This window comes from Leopardus geoffroyi, chromosome B4 (assembly GCF_018350155.1).
Source record: "Leopardus geoffroyi isolate Oge1 chromosome B4, O.geoffroyi_Oge1_pat1.0, whole genome shotgun sequence".
Classification (NCBI taxonomy): domain Eukaryota; kingdom Metazoa; phylum Chordata; class Mammalia; order Carnivora; family Felidae; genus Leopardus; species Leopardus geoffroyi.
This window is the reverse complement of record NC_059341.1, coordinates 29,715,773-29,740,930: the sequence shown is the minus strand read 5'-3', so window position 1 is coordinate 29,740,930 and position 25,158 is coordinate 29,715,773. Positions and strand designations below refer to the sequence as shown.

Here is a 25,158-nt window from a genome sequence, read left to right as displayed (position 1 = left end):
TTTAAATAAAAACCTGAAACTAAAAACAAACAAGCAAACAAAATGCAAAAAAAATGTGTTTATATACTACAACAATATAGTAGAAAAATTCTCACCAGATATAGCAAATAATAATAGCAGATAATTTTATGGAGTTTATGCACTCTTCACCTAAATCCCACAATAACCTTATAATGTGGACACTATGACTAGTCATATTTAATACATGAAGAAACTATGGTAACACGAAGTTAGGTTCATGGAGAGACTAACTAATTTACACAGTAAGCGACATAGGTAGGCATAAAAACAGGAAGTCTATCTGCAGCATTTGTACTTTTGAACACTACCTCTGCATTATCTTTCATAAGAATATGGTAGACCTCCTTTAACATAAATAGTCCAAATATCCACAGGAGAATGGGCAAAATTTGTAATACACCTAAAAATAAAATAAAATAAAATAAAATCATAATAATAATAAAAAACAAAAACCAGACCAATATACAATAAAAATAAATAAATGAAATTTAAAATTATCAACAGTGATTAATCTTACAACTGTTGAACCAAAAGGGCAATTTGCTAAAGAAAAAAACATATGGCATCTACCATTTAATCATACAAAACAATAAATTCTTTACAGATGTAAACATATTTAGCAAAAATATAAAGAAATAAATGGGACTAATAGCCATCTAATTCAGAATGAGAGGCAATAATCTGAGAAGAATGAAGAGGGAAATTCAATATTTTAGATTTATTATATTTATTAAGTGGGACACAGACACGCAAGTGTTCATTATATTAATTCTTAAAACTTTCTATATTTAAAATAAAAATAACAGAAACAATCTATAATGCCTGGATTTTATTTGGTTCATAAGAAGTTTAGAGATAAATTCAATTTTTTATTATACTAAGCAAAAAATTGAAATAGAAATTTTCTAATCCTCTAATAATATCCTACTGTCCTTAATCCATGTTTGAAGAAAACAGAGAAAACCATCAAGCAAGGAATCAAGCAAACAAACAAACAAATAAATAAATAAATAACTTTTTAAAAATTATAAACCAATGTCACAAATTGTAGAAAATCTTGTATACCAATATCAATAGCAAGGCACAGTAGAAGAAAACAAATACTCCTTTTTCCTTTAAAATGATATAACAGTTGCTATCTACACTCAAATATTGAAAAATTTAAAAAAGCTATAAACAATATCTTGAATAAGGTCTACTGGATAATAACCAATATGGTTTAGCATTAAATGATACTTGATAAGAATTGAAATGTGAATAATGGATGGATGTTTTACTTTTAGAAATTAAATAATTATCATTTCTGTATAAAATTCCTAGAAAAGTGTTTTCTAAACTAGTATTCCATGAAACTCTATTCCAAGATGAAAAAAAGGATAGGATTTCTTGGTCAATAGATTTAAGAAATATAGTATAATAATTAGAATACTAAAGACTATAAGAAGTAATAAATGGTACAAATAGCTTTACAACATTTACTAGTTCTGTAGAACTTCAATTTTGGCAATTAATGTTTTAAATATTCAACTTAAAGAAAAATTCAATAATAAAACCATAAATTAAGCTGATCACATTTAGAGCTTCTGGTTGGCTTAGTCAGTAGTGCATGCAACTCTTGATCTCATAGTTGGAGTTCAAGCCCCACATTGGATGTACAGATTATGTAAAATATATATATATGTGTGTATATATATACACATACATACATATATATGTATGTATATATACGTATATGTATATATGCATATATATGTATGCATATGTATATATATGTATATGTGTGTGTGTGTATATATATATATATTTTTTTTTTTTTTTAAAGCTGATCACATTTTAGATGTGTTTTCAAATTGTCAAGTGATTTATGTCACCCAACGCTGTGCTTCTGTGTATCAATCCCTCCGGCGGCAGGTCTGACTCCCTCCCAGTGACGCAGGGCCCCTCCTGAAGCATATCACAAAAGGAAAAGTGAGCTGAGCCTGCCCCTCCCGCCCCTGTGCACCTTGCCGATCCACCCCAGCTAATATGCCAGATCCCCAGCACCACAAGCCTGGCACTGTGCAAGTAGCCCAGATGGGCCACGTGACCCCACAGTGAATCCCACTCCTAGGAGAGGGGAAGAGAAGGTACACACCAGTCTGACTGTGGCCCCAGCGGTGGGCTGGGGGCAGACATCAGGTCTGACTGTGGCCCCTCCCACCAATGCAAGTTATTCAACACAGCACAGGGGAAGTGCCCTGCAGTTCCGCGCCACTCCAGGGACTATCCAAAATGACGAAACAGAAGAATTCCCCTCAAAAGAATCTGCAGGAAATAACAACAGCTAATGAGCTGATCAAAAAGGATTTAAATAATATAACAGAAAGTGAATTTAGAATAAATACAGACATCACAATGACTCTAAACTCATATCATTCTATGAATAACATTGAATGTAAATGGACTAAATGCACCAACCAAAAGACATAGGGTATCAGAATGGATAAAAAAACAAGACCCATCTATTTGCTGTCTATAAGAGACTCATTTTAGACCTGAGGACACCTTCAGATTGAAAGTGAGGGAGTGGAGAACTATCTATCATGCTACTGGATGTCAAAAGAGAGCTGGAGTAGCCATACTTATATCAGACAAACTAGACTTTAAATTAAAGGCTGGAACAAGAGATGAAGAAGGGCATTATATCATAATTACAGGGTCTATCCATCAGGAAGAGCTAACAACTATAAATGTCTATGTGCCGAATATGGGAGCTCCCAAATATATAAAACAATTATTCACAAACATAAGCAACCTTACTGATAAGAATGTGGTAATTGCAAGGGCCTTTAACATCCCACTTACAACAATGGATAGATCATCTAGACACACGGTCAATAAAGAAACAAGGGCCCTGAATGATATATTGGATCAGATGGACTTGACAGATATATTTAGAATTCCGCATCCCAAAGAAACAGAATATACTTTCTTTTCGAGTGCACATGGAACATTCTCCAAGATAGATCACATACTGGGTCACAAAACAGCCCTTCATAAGTGTACAAGAATTGAGATCATACCATGAATACTTTCAGACCACAATGCTATGAAGCTTGAACACAACCACAGGGAAAAGTCTGGAAAACCTCCAAAAGCAGGGAGGTTAAAGAACACCCTACTAAAAAATGAGTGGGTCAACCAGGCAATTAGAGAAGAAATTTAAAAATATATGGAAACAAGGGGCGCCTGGGTGGCGCAGTCGGTTAAGCGTCCGACTTCAGCCAGGTCACGATCTCACGGTCAGTGAGTTCGAGCCCCACGTCAGGCTCTGGGCTGATGGCTCATGATGGCTCAGAGCCTGGAGCCTGTTTCCGATTCTGTGTCTCCCTCTCTCTCTCTCTGACCCTCCCCCGGTCATGCTCTGTCTCTCTCTGTCCCAAAAATAAATAAACGTTGAAAAAAAAATTAAAAAAAAAATATATGGAAACAAACGAAAATGAAAATACAACAATCCAAACACTTTGGGATGCAGTGAAGGCAGTCCTGAGAGGAAAATACATTGCAATCCAGGCCTATCTCAAGAAACAAGAAAAATCCCAAATACAAAATCTAACAGAACACCTAAAGGAAATAGAAGCAGAATAGCACAGACACCCTAAACCAAGCAGAAGAAGAGAAATAATAAAGATCAGAGCAGAAATGAACAATATAGAATCTAAAAAAAACTGTAGAGCAGATCAATGAAACCAAGAGTTGGTTTTTTGAAAAAATAAACAAAATTGACAAACCTCTAGCCAAGCTTCTCAAAAAGAAAAGGGAGATGACCCAAGAGATAAAATCATGAATGAAAATGGAATTATTACAACCAATCCCTCAGAGATACAAGCAATTATCAGGGAATACTATGAAAAACTATATGCCAACAAACTGGACAACCTAGAAGAAATGGACAAATTCCTAAACACTCACTTCCAAAACTCAATCAGGAGGAAATAGAAAGCTTGAACAGACCCATAATCAGCGAAGAAATTGAATCAGTTGTCAAAAATCTCCCAACAAATAAGAGTCCAGGACCAGATGGCTTCCCTGGGGAATTCTACCAGACATTTAAAGCAGAGATAATACCTATCCTTCTCAAGCTATTCCAAAACATAGAAAGGGAAGGAAAACTTCTAGACTCATTCTATGAACCCAGTATTACTTTGATTCTTAAACCAGACAGAGACCCAGTAAAAAAAGAGAACTACAGGCCAATATCCCTGATGAATATGGATGCAAAAATTCTCAATAAGATACTAGCAAACCGAATTCAACAGCATATAAAAAGAATTATTCACCATGATCAAGTGGGATTCATTCCTGGGATGCAGGGCTGGTTCAACATTCGCAAATCAAGCAATGTGATACATCACATTAATAAAAGAAAAGATAGGAACCATATGATCCTGTCAATCGATGCAGAGAAAGCATTCGACAAAATTCAGCATCCTTTCTTAACAAAAACCCTCGAGAAAGTCGGGATAGAATAAACATACTTAAACATCATAAAAGTCATTTATGAAAAGCCCACAGCTAACATCATCCTCAATGGGGAAAAACTGAGAGCTTTTTCCCTGATATCAGGAACACAACAGGGATGTCCACTCTCTCCGCTGTTGTTTAACATAGTGTTGGAAGTTCTAGCATCAGCAATCAGACAACAAAAGGAAATCAAAGACATCAAAATTGGCAAAGATGAAGTCAAGCTTTCACTTTTTGCAGATGACATGATATTATACATGGAAAATCCGATAGACTCCACCAAAAGTCTGCTAGAACTGATACATGAATTCAGCAAAGTCACAGGATACAAAATCAATGTACAGAAATCAGTCGCAGTCTTATACACTAATAATGAAGCAACAGAAAGACAAATAAAGAAACTGATCCCATTCACAATGCACCAAAAAGCATAAAATACCTAGGAATAAATCTAACCAAAGATGTAACAGATCTGTATGCTGAAAACTATAGAAAGCTTATGAAGGAAATTGAAGAAGATATAAAGAAATGGAAAAACATCCCGTGCTCATGGGTTGGAAGAATAAATATTGTCAAAATGTCAATACTACCCAAAGCTATCTACACATTCAATGCAATCCCAATCAAAATTGCACCAGCATTTTCTCGAAGCTAGAACAAGCAATCCTAAAATTCATATGGAACTACAAAAGGCCCCGAATAGCCAAAGTAATTTTGAAGAAGACCAAAGCAGGAGGCATCACAATCCCAGACTTTAGCCTCTACTACAAAGCTGTCATCATCAAGACAGCATGGTATTGGCACAAAAACAGACACATAGACCAATGGAATAGAATAGAAACCCCAGAACTAGACCCACAAACGTATGGCCAACTAATCTTTGACAAAGCAGGAAAGAATATCCAATGGGAAAAAGACAGTCTCTTTAACAAATGGTGCTGGGAGAACTGGACGGCAACATGCAGAAGATTGAAACTAGACCACTTTCTCACACAATTCACAAAAATAAACTCAAAATGGATAAAGGACCTGAATGTGAGACAGGAAATCATCAAAATCCTAGAGGAGAAAGCAGGAAAAGACCTCTCTGACCTCAGCTGCAGCAATTTCTTACTTGACACATCCCCAAAGGCAAGGGAATTAAAAGCAAAAATGAACTACTGGGACCTTATGAAGATAAAAAGCTTCTGCACAGCAAAGGAAACAACCAACAAAACTAAAAGGCAACCAACGGAATGGGAAAAGATCTTTGCAAATGACATATCAGACAAAGGGCTAGTGTCCAAAATCTGTAAAGAGCTCACCAAACTCCACACCTGAAAAACAAATAACCCAGTGAAGAAATGGGCAGAAAACATGAATAGACACTTCTCTAAAGAAGACATCCGGGTGGCCAACAGGCACATGAAAAGATGCTCAACATCGCTCCTCATCAGGGAAATACAAATCAAAACCACACTCACGTATCACCTCACGCCAGTCAGAGTGGCCAAAATGAACAAATCAGGAGACTATAGATGCTGCCGAGGATGTGGAGAAACAGGAACCCTCTTGCACTGTTGGTGGGAATGCAAATTGGTGCAGCCACTCTGGAAAACAGTGTGGAGGTTCCTCAAAAAATTAAAAATAGACCTACCCTATGACCCAGCAATAGCACTGCTAGGAATTTACCCAAGGGATACAGGAGTACTGATGCATAGGGGCACTTGTACCCCAATGTTTATAGCAGCACTCTCAACAATAGCCAAATTATGGAAACAGCCTAAATGCCCATCAACTGATGAATGGATAAAGGAATTGTGGTTTATATACACTATGGAGTACTATGTGGCAATGAGAAAGAGCGAAATATGGCCCTCTGTAGCAACGTGGATGGAACTGGAGAGTGTGATGCTAAGTGAAATAAGCCATACAGAGAAAGACAGATACTATATGTTTTCACTCTTATGTGGATCCTGAGAAACTTAACAGGAACCCATGGGGGAGGGGAAGGAAAAAAAAAAAAAAGAGAGAGGTTAGAGTGGGAGAGAGCCAAAGCATAAGAGACTCTTAAACTGAGAACAAACTGAGGGTTGATGGGGGGTGGGAGGGAGGGGAGAGTTGGTGATGGGTATTGAAGAGGGCATCTTTTGGGATGAGCACTGGGTGTTGTATGGAAACCAATTTGACAATAAATTTCATATATTTAAAAAAATGAAATGAGTGTATTTTAAACGTACACTAGTATGAGATTAAAGTTCTGCTTTACTCTCAGTTAAAAAGACAAAGAGTTCTTGGATTGTTGGTCTGCTGTTGATAAGAAAATGTAAACAAAAGGTTTTTTCTTTATCTGTCCAGAAAACCAAAGTTTTTATGTTTTGTCTTTATCAGGTCTTTGATTACTTAAGTTAAAATCTGTCAACATTAAAGGAATTAAGATTTGCTAACAAAAAATATTTTATGGGGCGCCTGGGTGGCGCAGTCGGTTAAGCGTCCGACTTCAGCCAGGTCACGATCTCGCGGTCCGTGAGTTCGAGCCCCGCGTCAGGCTCTGGGCTGATGGCTCAGAGCCTGGAGCCTGTTTCCGATTCTGTGTCTCCCTCTCTCTCTGCCCCTCCCCCGTTCATGCTCTGTCTCTCTCTGTCCCAAAAATAAATAAATGTTGAAAAAAAAAATTTAAAAAAAAAAAAAAATATTTTATGACTACTAGTTTTAAATATGTTTTTAAATATTATACCCACCATTCAATCTTTGAGATTGGTAAACTCTACTTCTTTCTCTTTGATCCTTGTATCCTATAGTAAGTTCTAGATCTTCAAGGGTAAAATCTGAGGGTTCATACGTATCCTGATCTACCAAGATGAAAAAAAAAAGCCTTTTTAATAAATTAAATATAGAAAGACTATTGAAATCTACCTACTGTGTTCTAATTCCAGGAAGAGGATAATATTTGAAAGTTAGGAAAATAGTCTTATATATTATATCAAGTAAGAGGAGAAAAAAATAATTCATAAATACCAGAAGTTCATTTGACAAATTTCAACATATATTCCTTATAAAACTTTGAAAAATTAAAATTATAGATTTACTCCTAGTCATTTACTCTTTAATACAGAATATGTTTCTATCTCAATCCAACAGTTAACATTTTGATTTATAGTGAAGTGCCAATAGATAGTCCTATTAAAATTGTGAACAATATAAAAATGTGACTCATTACCATTTAATAATTACCTAGTTCTGGTAAAGTTAGTAATATATAAAACAGAAATTTGATGATTTTCAGCTAATATACAAATAGATTTGTCAGAAAAATTTGCCACATATATTTTTTATTATCAACATTAAATTTAAAAAATGAAATGTGTCAAAGGGACTATACATTTCTAATGTCACTGATATATATAGGTGTATTTTTATTATAATTGATACATATTTTCATACAACTTTCCTGAAAATGTTTAATCACTATCCCTATTTACTTGTAATATTGAGAGCTGTTTCCTCACACTTTTCCCAACTGATATAATATACTTTAAGTATTTGGTATTTTATAAGTCATTTTAATGGAAATTATTTCATTATTAGTATAAACCTACTTGATTAACAAGTACAAAAATACTTGCCATCTATTTTTTCTGTTGGAGGAATTCAGTTTTCTAACTTCTTTTACTATATTTTTAGTAAAGAAATAATCTAAAAATGGACATTAAATATTTTTATAGACAGACATATGTATTTTATATAAGGATACAACCTGTTCACTGTAACAAATAGTTTCTTAGATTATTGTTTGCCTTTTAATTTTGCTTTTGATATTTCTGTGTGCAGAAATTTTAAATTATTATTTAGTTAATTTGTAATGATCTTTCCCTTATGTTTCTGGGTATGAAGTCATGCCTATGGTAGTTTTTTTCCAAACAAGATTAATTTATGTTGGGCCTCTGAGAAGATGGCAGAGTAGGAGGATCATAAATTCACTACATCCAGGGACATATCTAGATAACAGCCACATCAGTGCAATCAACACAAAAAAGTGACTTGAAACTGGCAGAAAAGGCTTTCCACGTTAATCATGGAGAGAAGTTCACATCAAAAAGGGTAGAAGGGGTGGTGATACAGTTGGGAACAAAACTCCCAGTGATACCAACTACAAATGGGGGGAATACCACAAACATGGAGAATGGAGAAGAGCAGACCCCACACCAGGCACCACAGACAGAGGGGACCTACACTGGAAAGATGAGTCACCATAACATCTGGCTTTGAAAACAGGGGGTTTAACTCTGGTTACTTTATTTTTTTATTTTTAATTTTTTTTAATTTTTAAATGTTTATTTAAACATAATTAAGAGAGAGAGAGAGAGAATGAGTGGGGGAGAGGCAGAGAGAGAGGGAGACAGGATCTGAAGCAGCCTCTGGGCTCTGAGCTGTCAGCACAGAGCCCAACTCAGGGCTCAATCTCACAGACTGTGAGATCATGACCTGAGCCAACTAAGCCACCCAGATGCCATTAAATCTGGTTACTTTCAAATTCAGAGACTCATCTCTGGGAGAGATAGAGGACAATAGGAAACTTAGTTCCCACCTTTAAAAAGACAGCATAATAACCTTACTGAGATAGAGCATAGAAGCAGCATTTTGAAATGCACCTAGGGGTATGAAGGAGATTTATTTACTAGTCTCAAAATGTGTGCTGAAGGGGCAGAGAGCTTTAGGAGATTTCTCCAAGAACAAAAGAACTGGCAAGTGCCATTTCTCTCCCCCAGCATTGATAGTCAGACACTTGTGGGAACCAATTTAAACCTTTCCATCTATCTTGCTGACATCCATGCCCCATGCCCACATTCTCCTGCAGCACCCTATCCAACCTGCCACCCTAAGCAGAAGCCCCACCAAAATGGCTCCTGCTGCATCACATCTGTAAGTATCCACAGCAGTGACTGGTACCACTCCAAAGTCACTCTTGTTCTGGAGGAAGTGGAACATGACCACACACATCAGTTCAACTCCAACCCCAGCAGTGAAACCTTATTACTGGCAGTACAGACAGAGTGCCTTGACAATCAGTGCACCTGCAGCCCCAGCAGACAGAATGAGGGCTGGCATCTAATCTAACTGCTGGATGTTCCCAGGAACCAAATACCCTGAGGGCAGCACAAGGAGAGTGATTCACGGCTACTGCAGCCCCAGCAAACAGACCAAAGCCTAGGATCAGGTCTGAAGGTTGACACCACAGATCTACAAGCTCATGGTGCCCCCAGACTATTCTGTTAAAAACACAGGGATCAAACCATGCCCAATAGATGCAAAGGGTGCCATTGCAGCCATCTGAACTGAAGGCAAATGATGCTTAGCCAGAATAATAGGGCAGAGACAACCCACATAGAAGATATTCATGGAGTGTCTGGTTCTGGAGAACAGGGTACATTGTGCTACATGGCAGCATAGGATCTGTTCTTTGTAAGGCTACTACTTTCATATCAGGAGAGAGAACTGAATTTCCTAATATATAGAAACAAACAGAGAATTAACAACATGGGAAGATAGCAGAATATGTCCCACATGAAAGAACGGGACAAATCACAGCAACAGAGCTAAATGAAACAGAGATAAACAAAATGCCTGATAAAGAATGCAAAGCAATGGTCACAAATATACTTACTGGACTTGAAAAAAGAGTGAAGGATCTCTGTGAGACCTTCAACAAAAAGATAGAAAACATTAAAAAACACAATTAGATATAATTCAATAACTGTAATTAAAAATACACTACAAGGAATAAATAGTAGGCTAGTGTAAAAGAAGAACAGATCAATGAAGACAGAATAATGGAAAGCAACCAAGCTGAACAGCAAAAAGAAAAATAAAAATGAGAATAGGTTAAAGGAACTCAGCAACATAACCAAGTGTAATAAAATCTGGATTATATGGATCCCAGAAGAAGAGAGAATAAAGAGGGAAGAAAATTTAATTAAAGAAATAATGGCTGAAAACCTCTAAATCTGGGGAAGGAAACAGAAACCCAGATCCAGAAAGCACACCTGGATCACCCCAAAAAATCAACCCAAGGAGGTCCATAACAAGACACATACCAATTAAAATGACAAAATTAGTGATAGAGAATTTGAAAAGCAGCAGGAGAAAGCAGTTGCATACAAGGGAAACCCCATAAAGCTGTCAGCTGATTTTTCAGCAGAAACTTTCCAGGCTACCAGGGTGTGGTGTGATATACTCAAAATGCTGAAAGGTAAACACCTGCCTTCAAAAATACTCTATCCATCAAGTCTATTATTCAGAATAAAAAGAGAGATAAAGAGTTTCTCAGAAAAGAAAAACAAAATGGTTAAAGGGATTCAACACCACTAAACCAGGATTATAAGAAATGTTAAAAGGAATTCTTTGACTGGAAATGAAAAGCCATAATAGGAATAGGAAAATTAGGAAAGGAAAAAATTTCCCATATAAACACAAACATAATACAGTAGATTACTTATAATACCAGTACAGAAATTAAAACACAAAAGCAGTAAAATAAATTATACCTATAAAAATCAAACAAGGGATTCCCATAATAAAAGGGAATATATAAAGTATGATGTCATATACAAAAAACATGGGGTCATGAGGAGTAAGAGTTTTTAGAGTGGATTCAAACTTAAAGGACAATCAACTTAATATAGATGCATAAGATGTTATATATGAACTTAAAGGTTACCACAAATCAAAAATGTGTAATAGATACAAAAAATAAAGAAAAAATGAACCCAAGAATATCACTAATAAAAATATATGTGCATATATATGTGTGTGTATATATAAATATATATACACACCTCTGTGTTTATTACAGCATTATTTACAATAACCATGATATAAAAGCAACCAAAATGTCATATTTTCTTTTTTCCATTTGTCTTAATGCCATTTGGTAGACAAGCAATGTTTTTTTTTAAATATATATAATACAATATTACTTAGGCATGAAAAAGAATGCAATCTTGCCATTTACAACAACATGGATGGATCTAGAGGGTACAATGCTAAGTAAAATAAGTCAGTCAGAGAAAGACAAATACCATCTGATTTCACTAATATGTGGAATTTAAGAAACAAACAAAATAATAAAAATAGACAAACAAAAATTCAGACTCTTGGTGATTGCCAGAGGGGAGGTCGGTGGGTATATGGGTGAAATAGATGAAGGGGGTTAAGTGTACACTTATTGTGATGAGCAGTGAATAATGTATAGAATTGTTGAATCATTTTATTGTATACATAAAGCTAATATAACACTGTATGTTAATTATATTTGAATAAAAAATATTTGTGTTTTGTTTTTTCATGGAAATAGTTTATAAAATCAGATTTTTAAGCAGGGTAAGATAAAAATCTCACATTTTATTTTTTCCATTTGTCTTGATACCATTTGGTAAACAATCAATGTTTTTTGTTGTTTTCTTTTTTACATGACCAGTTTTGTTTTTACACTATAATATGACATTCTTTGATTAATTTCTGGAATTTCTAATCTGCTCCATTGATCTGAAGTTTATTAGTTAGTATTGAAGTTAAAAAAAATTTTTTTAATTTTATTTTTTATTTTTTAAAATTTACATCTAGATTAGTTAGCATATAGTGAAACAATGATTTCAGGAGTAGATTCCTTAATGCCTCTTACCCATTTAGCCCATCCCCCCTCCCACAACCCCTCCCGTAACCCTCAGTTTGTTCTCCATAATTATGAGTCTCTTCTGCTTTTTCCCCCTCCCTGTTTTTATATTATTTTTGTTTCCTTTCCCTTATGTTCATCTGTTTTGTCTCTTAAAGTCCTCATATGAGTGAAGTCATATGATTTTTGTCTTTCTCTGACTAATTTCACTTAGCATAATACCCTCCAGTTCCATCCACGTAGTTGCAAATGGCAAGATTTCATTCTTTTTGATTTCTGAATAATACTCCATTGTGTGTGTGTGTGTGTGTGTGTGTGTGTGTGTGTGTGTGTGTGTATCACATCTTCTTTATCCATTCATCCATCGATGGACATTTGGGCTCTTTCCATACTTTCTCTATTGTTGATAGTGCTGCTATAAACATGGGGGTGCATGTGTCCCTTCGAAACAGCACACCTGTATACCTTAGATAAATGCCTCATAGTGCAATTTCTGGGTCGTTGGGTAGTTTTATTTTTAGTTTTTTGGGGAACCTCCATACTGTTTTCCAGAGCAGCTGCACCAGGTTGCATTCCCACCAACAATTCAAAAGAGATCCTCTTTCTCCACATCCTTGCCAACATCTGTTGTTGCCTGAGTTGTTAATGTTGGCCATTCTGACAGGTGTAAGGTGGTATCTCATTGTGGTTTTGATTTGTATTTCCCTGATGATGAATGATGTTGAGCATTTTTTCATGTGTCAGTTGGCCACCTGGATGTCTTCCTTGGACAAGTGTCTATTCATGTCTTTTGCCCATTTCTTCACTGGATTATTTGTTTTTTGAGTATTGAGTTTGATAAGTTCTTTATAGATTTTGGATACTAACCCTTTGTCTGATATGTCATTTGTAAATATCTTCTCCCATTCTGTCAGTTGCCTTTTAGTTTTGCTGATTGTTTCCTTCTGCTGTGCAGGAGCTTTTTATTTTGATTTTTGCTTTTGTTTCCCTTGCCTCCAGAGATGTGTTGAGTAAGAAGTTGCTGTGGCCAAGATCAAAGAGGTTTTTGCCTGCTTTCTCCTCGAGGATTTTGATGGTTTCCTGTCTTACATTGAGGTCTTTCATCCATTTTGAGTTTATTTTTGTGTATGGTGTAAGAAAGTGGTCCAGGTTCATTCTTCTGCATGTCGCTGTCCAGTTTTCTCAGCACCACTTGCTGAAGAGGCTGTCTTTAATCCATTGGATATTCTTTCCTGCTTTGTCAAAGATTAGTTGGCCATACGTTTGTGGGTCCATTTCTGGGTTCTCTATTCTGTTCCATTGATCTGAGTGTCTGTTCTTGTACCAGTACCATACTGTCTTGATGATTACAGGTTTGTAGTGTAGCTTGAAGTCTGGGATTGTGATGCCTCCTGCTTTGGTTTTCTTTTTCAAGATTGCTTTGGCTATTCGGGGTTTTTTCTGGTTACATACAAATTTTAGGATTATTTGTTCTAGCTCTGTGAAGAATGCTGGTGTTACTTTGATAGGGATTGCATTGAATATGTAGATTGCTTTGGGTAGTATCGACAATTTTAACATTATTTGTTCTTCTTATGCAGGAGCATAGAATCTTTTTCCATGTTTTTGTGTCTTTTTTCAGTTTTTTTAATAAGCTTTCTATAGTTTTCAGTGTATAGACTTTTCACCTCTTTGGTTAGATTTATTCCTAGGTATTTTATGGTTTTTAGTGCAATTGTATATGGGAACAACTTCTCGATTTCTCTTTCTGTTGCTTCATTGTTGGTGTATAGGAATGCAACCGATTTCTGTGCATTGATTTTATATCCTGTGACCTTGCTGAATTCATGAATCAGTTCTAGCAGTTTTTTGGTGGAATCTTTTGGGTTTCCCTATAGAGTATCATGTCATCTGCAAAGAGTGAAAGTTTGACCTCCTCCTGGCCAATTTGGATGCCTTTTATTTCTTTGTGTTGTCTGATTGCAGAGGCTAAGACTTCCAATACAATGTTGAATAACAGTGGTGGGAATGGACATCCCTGTCTTGTTCCTGACCTTAGGGGGAAAGTGCTCAGTTTTTCCCCAATGAGGATGATATTAGCGTGGGGTCGTTCCTGTATGGCTTTTATGGTCTTGAGGTATGATCCTTTTCTCCCTACTTTTCTGAGGGTTTTTATCAAGAAAGGATGCTGTATTTTGTAAAATGCTTTCTCTGTGTCTATCTAGAGGATCAGATGGTTCTTGTACTTTCTTTTTTTGATATGATGAATAATGTTAATTGTTTTGTGGATATTGAGCCAGGCCTGCATCCCAGGTATCAATACCACTTGGTCGTGGTGAATAATTTTTTTAATGTATTGTTGGATCCAGTTGGCTAGTATCTTGTGAGGATTTTTGCATCCATGTTCATGAGGGAAGTTGGCCTATAGTTCTCCTTTTTAGTGTGGTCTCTGTCTGGTTTTGGAATCAAGGTAATGCTGGCCTCATAAAAAGAGTTGGAAGCTTTCCTTCCATTTCTATTTTTTGGAACACCTTCAAGAGAATAGGTGTTAACTCTTCCTTAAATGTTTGGTATAATTCCCCTGGAAAGCCATCTGGCCTTGGACTCTTGTTTTTTGGGAAATTTTGATTTCTAATTTGATTTCTTTACTGGTTATGGGTCCATTCAAATTTTCTATTTCTTCCTGTTTCAGTTTTGGTAGTGTGTATGTTTCTAGGAATTTGTCCATTTCTTCCAGATTACCCATTTTATTGGCATAAAATTGCTCATAATATTATTATTGTTTTTTTTCTGTTGTGTTGGTTGTGATCTCTCCTCTTTCATTCTTGATTTTATTTATTTGGGTCCTTTCCTTTTTCTTCTTGATCAAACTGGCTAGTGGTTTATCAATTTTGTTAATTCTTTCAAAGAACCAGCTTATGGTTTCATTGATCTGTTCTACTGTTCTTTTGGTTTTGATAGTATTAATTTCTGCTCTAATCTTTATTATTTCCTGTCTGCTTCTGGTTTTGGGTTTTATTTGCTGTTCTTTTTCCAGCTCCTTAAGGCATAAGGTTAGCTTGTGTATGTGAGATCTTTCTTCCTTCTTTAGGAAGGCCTGGATTTCTATATACTTTCCTCTTATGACCACCTTTGCTGCATCCCAGAGGTTTTGGGTTGTGGTCTTATCATTTTCATTAACTTCCATATACTTTTTAATTTCCTCTTTAACTGTTTGGCTAGTCCATTCATTCTTTAGTAGAATGTTCTTCAGTCTCCAAGTATGTGTTACCTTTCCAAACTTTTTCTTGAGATTGATTTCAAGTTTAATAGCGTTGTGGTCTGAAAATATGCACAGTATGATCTCGATCTTTTTGTACTTACTTGGGGCTGATTTGTGTCCCAGTATATGGTCTATTCTGGAGAACGTTCCATGTGCACTGGAGAAGAATGTATATTTGCTGCTTTAGGATGAGATGTTCTGAATATATCTGTTACGTCCATCTGGTCCAGTGTGTCATTCAAAGCCATTGTTTCCTTGTTGAGTTTTTGATTAGATGATCTGTCCATTGCTGTGAGTGGGGTGTTGAAGTCTCCTACTATTATGGTATTACTATTGATGAGTTTCTTTATGTTTGTGATTAATGGATTTATATATTTGGATGCTATCACATTAGGCGCATAAATGTTTACAATTGTTAGGTCTTCTTGGTGGATACACCCCTTGATTATGATATAATGCCCTTCTGCATCTCTTGATACAGTCTTTATTTTAAAGTCTGGATTGTCTGATATAAGTATGGGTACTCCGGCTTTCTTTTGTTGACCATTAGCATGATAGATGGTTCTCCATCCCCTTATTTTCAATCTGAACGTGTCTTTAGGTCTAAAGTGGGTCTCTTGTAAACAGCATATAGATGGATCTTGTTTTCTTATCCATTCTGTTACCCTATGTCTTTTGATTGGAACATTGAGTCCATTGATGTTTAGAGTGAGTACTGAAAGATATGAATTTATTGCCATCATGATGCTTGTAGACTTGGAGTTTCTGGTGGTGATCTCTGGTCCTTTCTAATCTTTGTTGCTTTTTGTATTTATATTTTTATATACATTTTTTCATCTTTTCTCCCCTCAGAAAGTCCCCCTTAAAATTTCTTGTAGGGTTGGTTTAGTGGTCACAAACTCCTTTAATTTTTGTTTGCCTGGGAAACTTTTATCTCTCCTTCTATTTTGAATGACAGCCTTGCTGGATAAAGAATTCTTGGCTGCATATTTTTCTGATTCGGCACACTGAATATATCCCACCACTCCTTTCTGGCCTGTCAAGTTTCTATGGATAGGTCTGCTGCAAACCTGATCTGTCTTCCCTTGTATGTTAGGGACTTTTTTTCCCTTGCTGCTTTCATGATTCTCTCCTTGCCTGAGTATTTTGTGAATTTGACTATGAGATGCCTTGTTGGTGGTTATTTTTTGTTGAATCTAATGGGGGTTTTCTGTGCTTCCTGGATTCTGATGTCTGTGTCTTTCCCCAGGTTAGGAAAGTTTTCTGCTATGATTTGCTCACATAACCCTTCTATCCCTATTTCTCTCTCTTCCTCTTCTTGGACCCTTATGATTCTGATGTTGTTCCTTTTTAATGAGTCACTGATTTCTCTAATTCTTAAATCGTTCTCTTTTGCCTTAATCTCCCTCTTTTTTTCTGCTTCATTATTCTCTGTAAGTTTTTCCTCTATATCAGTGATTCTCTGTTCTGCCTCAACCATCCTTGCTGCTGCTGCATCCATCTGTGATCGCAGCTCAGTTATAGCATTTTCAATTTCATTCTGGATATTTTTTACTTATTTTATCTCTGCAGGAAAGGATTCTAATCTATTTTCAACTCCAGCTAGTATTCTTATTATCGTGATTCTAAATTCTGGTTTAGACATCTTTCTGCTTTCTGTGTTTGTTAAATCCCTGGGTGTTGTTTCTTCGTGCTCTTTCTTTTAGGATGAATTCCTTTGTTTTGTCATTTTTGAAGGGAGAAAAGGAATTAATGAGGTAGAAAAACTGGAATTAAAAAAATTAAAATTAAAAAAGTAAAATTAAAAATTAAAAACACACACACAAAAATCAAATAGATGATGCTAGATACTAGGTGTCTTTTGTTCTGGGTGTTGAAAGTGGTTTGACAGATTAGAGAAAAAAGGGGGGGGAGAAAAAAAAGGAAATCATTTGAGAGTTTGAAAAAATGAATACACTGAAGTAGACTAAAATGAGATGATGGCGGTAAAATAGAATTTGAAAAAATATACACAAAAATAAAGAATATAGTAGAAAAAATTGAAGAAAAATATTTTTAATTAAAATTAAAAATATGATTTTTTCCTTTTCTGTATTTAAGAAGAAAGAAAAGAAATGAAAAAGGAAAAGGATTAAAAAAAGAAAAAAGAAATCATTTGAAAATTTGAAAAAGTGAATACACTATAGTACACTAAAATAAAATGATTGAAGTAAAATAGAATTTGAAAAAATTTACATAAAAGCAAATAATATAGTAATAAAAATTCAATAAAATATTTTAAATAGAAATTTAAAGTAAAAATGAAGTGTTTCTCTTTCTGCATTCAACAAAAGAAACAAAAAGAGAAAAAAGAAAAAGAAGGAAAAAAAAGGAAATTGTTTGAAAATTTGAAAAGATGAATACACTGAAGTAGACTAAAATAAAATGATGGAAGTAAAATAGAATTTTAAAAAAATATACAGAAGTAAAAAATATAGTAATAAAAATTAAAGAAAAATATTTTTAATAAAAATTGAAAATAAAAATGAATTTTTCCCTTCTGTATTCAAGAAAAAGAAAATAATTGCAAAAGAGAAAAAGAAAAAAAAAAAGAAATTTGAATAGAATAACCTGCTAACAGATTGAAGTAGGTCTGAAATTGTTTCATTTTCTCCTAGAAGTCAGTGTATGTAGCTCTTTATAGTCCATAAGTTAAGCCTGCAGTGAGACTTGTGTTCTTGAAGAGCAAAGTTGGCCCAGTTGGGCGGGGCTCAGTGTAACAGCTCTGCTCTCCACTAGATGGCACTGCTAGCCTACTGGGGTGGATTGTTGCGGCACTCATAGGTGCATATGCACATGCGTGGGAGCGGTGAAAATGGCGCCACCCAGTGCCAACCAGTCTGTTCTCCCAGATCAGTAATTGCGCACCCGTCCTCTGTCTTCAGCTCTTGTCCACTCCCTGATTTTTCACTCTCCGTGACCAGACCCCAGGCAGTACCTGTCTCCTGTTTTGTCTCAGATGTGGCTGTTTTCCCTGGCCCGTTACTTCCAAAGGACTGCGATTTTGACCTGTTCAGCCCCTCTGCAGGAGGGTCTCACCGAGCAATGGCCGAATGAGCAATGGCCAAATATCGGCTACACTCAGGAATGCACTCTGGACCCTGCTGCTGCCGGTGCCCCGAGACTGCAGCCAGGTAGCAGACTGCCCTGAAAAAGTTTAGGAGACAGTGAAGCAGCAGCATGTCAGGGATTATGGAAAATCACAACACACATCTGGCACCAGGATTCACCCTTAGCGACCTTGCCCCAGCACCAGCAAATATGGCCGCCTTCCAGGGTCTGCTGGGACCAGGTGGCTTCAACAATCTGTACCAAATGTCCTTCCAGCAGTGGAACCACTTTTCCCTGTGTGGCCCAAGAACCTCCTGGACCCACTCTGTTCCTGGGGATTCATCCTTTCTACCAGAGCACTGCCAGGTATCAAGCTGTGGAGTTGCAGCCTTTATGCTCCCCTTGTTTACAGTCTTAATGGAATTTAAACCATCTCCTTTCTCCTTTTTTAGTTCAGTCCCTGTGGCTATTTCCAATTTTCCACTTTCTCTCCAGCTGCTTTGGGGAGGGGTGCTTTTCCCGTTTTCTGTCCCTCTCCCAGTCTCCATTCTCTCTCCACCCGCAAAAGTAGTTCCCTACCTTTTGCGGCTTCTTGCTCCCCAAATTCACCTCTCCGCGATGTACCTGCTGAATTCTGTGGTTCAGGTTGTGCAGATTGTTGTATTAATCCTCCAATCAGTTTTCTAGGTGTGTAGGATGGTTTAGTGTTGGTCTGGCTGTATTTCATGGATGCGAGACAAACAAAAAATTTCCATGCTGTTCTGCCATCTTGGCTCCTCCTCTCAAAAATTTTTTAATGTTTATTTACTTTTGAGAGAGAAAGGGAGACACAGAATTGGAAGCAGTCTCCAGGCTCTGAGCTATGAGCACAGAGCCCTACTTAGGGCTCAAACTCACAGAATGCAAGATCATGACCTGAGCCAAGGTTGAATGCTTAACTGATTGAGTCACCCAGGAGCCCCATATTATTGAAACTTTTTAATATGTAATTTTATCTAGTGTTGCTTCCCAAGCTTTATCCTCTTTTTGTACTCAATTATTTGATACTGAAGTCTGTAAATTCTTTTCAGGATAAATCTAGAATCATGGTCATAAAATGTCATCAATAACAAAAACAACAAATTACTACTGGCATTTTGACTGGAAATAAATTGTTTACAAGTAAGTTTTAGAAGCCTTTCTTTTAGGAGCTTTTAATGCTTCATTATTAATTCATCATAAGAGATCAGCATATTTCCTGATATTTATTTATTATCAGTTATTTTATTATGTCTTTACTTGTTTCAATGCTGTAGTATATAGGTATGTTGTTTCCTGTAACAAATTTTTTTTAGTCAGTTTGCTAAACTTTTCTGTATTGATATTTCAATTTTTATTTGATTATTTTAGGTTTTAAAGGTAGAAATATAATAATCTGTAAATAACATTCATGTTATATTATCTCTTTCAATATTTATAACAGATTACTTTTCTTATTACATGGGTTAGGCATTTTATAACAATGTTTTATTTAGCAGTAATAGACAGCAATTTTTTAATTGGATATTTTATTTCACCATTAAATATGCCATTGGGATATTGGTTATAAATAGATTTTCTTCATCATATTAAAAAAGAATTATTTATTTTGTAATTTTTTAAAAACAGGAACAGGTGTATATCTATAAAAATGAAATTTTTATAAAAATAAATAGGAAAACACATAACTGACATTGTTTTCATCACTTTATCAACACTTCTTGTTACTTAAACATCTGAAACTGAGGAACATACTGTCTTCTATATAATAATCATGGTAATATCAAGTACATGCTGTATACATACAGTAGTTCCCCCTTATCAATGGGGAATATGTTCCAAGACCCCTAGTGGATGTGTGAAATCACAGATAATACCAAACCCTAAATATACTATGTTTTTTTCTGTACATACATATCTATGACAAAGTGTAATTTATAAATTAGGTACAGAAGAGATTAACAACAATAAGAATAAAATAGGACAATTGTAACAATATACTGTAATAAAAAGTGAATATGGTTGCTCTCTCAAAATATCTTACTGTACTGTACCCACCCTTCTTCTTGTGGTGCTATAATATGATAAAATGCTACATGATGAGATGAAGTGAGGTGAATGATTTAGGTACTGTAACAAGTCTTAGGCAACTACTGACATTCTGTTTAAATTTCAGATGGATGATCACCTAATTCTAGATTGTAGTTTACCTTGGGTAACTGAAACCATGAAAAGTGAAGCCCCAAATAATGGGATACTACTGTGATCAATTTTAAGAAATTCTGATAGCAACAGAGAAATTATAGCAAAAGAGAAAGGAAGAACAAAAGAAGGGTTTGCATGAGAGGTTAGAGGAAACAGTTTGTATTACTTTTAAAGAGTACAATCAGATACTTCCAAGATTTTCTCTAGTTCTCTTGGGGTCATAGCAGAGTAAATAGCTAGATTATATGGGTTTGAGGTCCATATTTAATTATGAGTTTTAGGCAAGTTACACCATGTCTTACTGTCCTCATTTCTTAAATGGTGATAATGGTAGTACTTCCCTCATAAAGTTTCTTACATGCATTACTTATTAACTGTTTGATATTAAATGTTTAATAAGTAACAAAATGTTTTCCATTATAAGTCCACATGTAAAAATCATAATTTGTTAGTTTTCTATTTGTAATTACATCCCAAATTAAGTTTTCTGAATGTGACTATTTATGCAATTTAAAGTTATTTGTATTAATTTTTATTTTTTATTTTAAGTTATTTTTGATATTGTATACACTAAACACTTCCACTTGGACAATTGTATGTTTCTTAATTTGAGGATGATCTTTTGATTTTGAGTCTACTATATCTGATATCTGAGGCATCTTTACATATACAAAATAGATGTTTGAAATACTTTAAAGAGAAACATACATCTACACACATTTACTCTGAAAGGGTGTTGAAACACAATGATGTATTTATTTTCTCATTTTGTTAAGTTGGTGATTTTCTATATTAAATTGCACAGCTAAATAACCATCAGTTAAATAAACTCTTGTAATTTCTAAGAAAATTAGCATTTGTGAATAAGTCAGTGAACTAAACACAATTCCTGAGTTTTTACATATATATGTATGTATGTATGGGGAATAAGCTTAGGAATTCCCTGAGTTTGCACCAATGGGTTAACAAGGCATAAAGAATCAGAAAGCCATAGGATGTTCACACCCCAGTTTCGGTAAACAAGATTAGGTAAATAATTTGGGTGGGGCAAAGGTTCCAGTATAGAACAAAGGTATAAGAGGTAAACAAGATTAGGTATTCAGGGTGGAAATGCACCCCCCCCCCCAACTTAGTACAATAGCAGAAAGCTGCTTTCACAGGAAGGAAGGACCAAATTAGGTAAACAAATAAATAGGGCTATAGACTGCTTTGGGGTGAAGTTGCCCAGAGTGGAGCTAATTAGCAAAAGAAAGGTGCCTTGTTGACCCTGAGGTAGTATGTTCTGTCTTTCTTGTCCCCTAGACCAGTTTAGGTAAACAGAGGTGGTGTCTCACAACCTTCTGCCCAGTGCCAGGATTTTATATTAACCCAAACCCCTATCACCGCATGTTTTCAAAACCCCCTTTCCCTCATGCCCATGAGTTAATGTTCACAGTTTTATTGTCTCTTTGTGCACATCCATCACCATGTTTATAAGCCTTCTGGTTCTAATAAAAACAGAGCAAGAACCCTTAATCAGGGCTCTTGTCTTCTGGACAGTAGCCATCTCTCACATTTTAATCCTGAATCCCGCTCTCTTGCTGGACAAGACAGAACTTCAGACCTAGAGTCTACAACATGTATGTATGTATCTGTATGTATGTTTGTGTGTGTGTGTGGTGTGTGTATATATATATACACACACACACACACACACATATATATATATATATATATATATATATATATATATATATATATATGGTTAAGAACTGTGGCCTGAGATAAAGGTAGATAAAAATGTGCCAACTCTTTAGGGAAAGTGCAGATATTAAAATACTACAGATTCATATGAGTAAAAATATTTAATGCCATTGATACATATTTTGAGGGTTTTTTTAGAGGTTTTTAAAATTTTTTAATGTTTTTACTTATGTATTTTAAGAGAGAAAGAGTGAGAGAGAGAGAGCATGATTGGGGAAGGGGCAGAGAGAGAGAGAAGGAGAAAGAGAATCCCAAGCAGGCTCCACACTGCCAGTGCAGAGCCTTATGCAGGGCTCATTCCCACAAACCATGAGATCATGACCTGAGCTGAAATCAAGAGTTGGACACTCAACTGACTGAGCCACTCAGGCATCCCTATTTGGAGGTTTTTAAAAATTGTTAAACATTCCTACTAATAATATTGAGTGGCAAAACAGCTTCATAATCTATTTCTATATTTTGCCCATTTTTATATTAGATTGCTTATTCTTTTTATATATTTACATATTAACTTTTGATATTGTATTATAGTCACACTAAAAGGGAGGGCCTGAAAGACAGTGGTAAAGAGAAATCCTTCTGTGGGCAGAACTTGGGCAGTACATCTAGGGCTTCACTATATGTAGAACTAAAGATTGTCTGAGATTTAGATGTACATTAATTTGGGGATAGAAGATAATGGATTTGGCCAGGTAGTCAGGGACTTGGAAAAACAGAGATTGAAAAAATGATGAGAGTCTTGGCAACATTTATGTCCATGACTCCTTAGAATAGGATTCGAATGCATAAAGATATAAATATCTTTATTTTGTAAATGTGCACAAGGGTATTTATTAAAGTGTAAGCTCTTAGCTTAATGGTCTGCCCTATGAATGGCAGTTAGCCTTACTCCTCTGCTACACTGGTGCTTATCTCATGGCCCTAAAGTACCAAGAAGAAAGCTATGATAGCCATAATGAAGCATCTGCAAAGACTTAATAATAAAGTTTTTCTCACTAAGAATGATCAGGATTCTGGGACTGCTGAGTGCTCAACTTGTCAAGAGCATAGGACAAAACTGAACTCATCAATATAACATCATTTTCCAGAGGGAATATGAAACCATCCAGTGGCAGATTGATTACACTAAAATTTCTATCATAGAGAGGGCAGTGATTTGCCCTTAATGGATTAGATATATATTTGATGTACTTATTTGCTTTCCCTGCCTATATAATTTCTACTAGTATCATTGTTTATTAACTTGAATCTTTTCCACTGTCATAGTATCATATACAATATCATCTCCAACAAGGGACATGTTTTATGGAAAGTGATGTGCCACAATGGGTTTTACCAATGGAATTCACTGGTATTAATAGAAACTCCACCATTTAGAAGCAGCAACTTTTATGAAAGAGTAAAATGGCTGGGTGACATCTCACTTACTATGATATATATGACAACACCCTGAGAGACTGCAGTGTTGATATATGCGATGCACTTAGACCAGACTTAGAATAGATGCCAATATCCACCCCATAGCCTAACCCCATATCCCAAACACCTATTAACTCATTTAAATAATTTTCACATAATTTCCCAATGTTCTTCATTAAATGGATTACAGAGGTCCTTGTGCCCAAGGGAAAGAAATCTCCCACTAAAGAAACAGTCATGTGTCCAATTAACTACAAGCTGTGATTGTCATCTTGACATTTGAGGTTCTTATGCCATTAAATGAACAGGTAGACAAAGAGATTACGTACTGGTCACAGGATTGATACCAGTAATCAACAGGGAATTGAGTTGGTCCTAATTCGTGAAGGCAAGAAAAACTACATTCAAAACCCAGGGGATTCACTGGGTCACCTTATAATACTCCCTTGCACAAAAGTCATGATAATGGAAAAATGCAGCAGCTTAATAAAAATGAAAACATCAAAGAATCAACTATTATAAGAGTAAAGTTTTGGGTTACCTCACCAGATAAGTCCTGTCTAGCAGGTAGTGGCAAAGATGAGAATATGGAAATGAAATGTGAGAAAGCAGCTATGGTAACTAAGCATCTTCATAGCTAGTTATAGAAATGGCAACTAAGCACCTTCACAGCTCGTTATAGAAGTGGCAACTGTAGTTATAGAAGTGGCAACATGAGAATATTTATGCTAATTAATTGTTTTACAACAACACCCCCTTTTTCTCCTCTGCCACTTTGTATACAGAACATTGGTGGTGAACAATGTTTTAGGTTACATATGGGAGTAAGACCATATTGATACTATTCTTTAATTAAGTGGATTCTATTTTTTTCTTTCTTCAAATTTTTAAGGTTCTAGTTAGTTAACATACCATGTAATAATAGTTATAGGTATACAATTTAGTGATTCATCATTTATATAACACTTAGTGCTCATCACAAGTGCCCTCCTTAATACCCATCACCTATTTAACCCATATCCCTGCCCACATCCCCTCCAGTAACCCTCAGTTTGTTCTATATAGTTTCTGTTTTTAATTTTTAATTTTATTTATTTTGAGAGAGAGAGAGAGAGAGAGAGAGAGCACGTGTGAGCGGGGGAGGGGCAGAGAGAGAGAGAATCTCAAGCTCCACGCTTAGCATGGTCTGACATGGAGCTCAGTCTCACAACTGTGAGATTATGACCTGAACTGAAATCAAGAGTTGGACATTTAACCAACTGAGCAA

The 25,158-nt window shown here is 35.7% G+C and overlaps 1 protein-coding gene across 12 annotated transcripts in view; it reads right to left on the bottom strand.

Moving 5' to 3' along the window:
* Positions 1-25,158, bottom strand: part of LOC123590304 (coiled-coil domain-containing protein 7-like) — a 292,262-nt gene that overhangs the window by 74,634 nt on the left and 192,470 nt on the right. For 11 of the 12 annotated variants that reach the window (XR_006708711.1, XM_045463300.1, XM_045463304.1 and 8 more), the window contains one exon: positions 7,245-7,355. The exons of the other annotated variant lie outside the window; for it this stretch is intronic. Coding sequence is in view for 10 of the 11 variants with exons in the window: in XM_045463300.1 (XP_045319256.1) it covers positions 7,245-7,355 (111 nt within the window). In the remaining variant the exon portion in view is untranslated. The remainder of the gene's footprint in view (positions 1-7,244; positions 7,356-25,158) is intronic. 12 annotated transcript variants of the gene reach the window in all.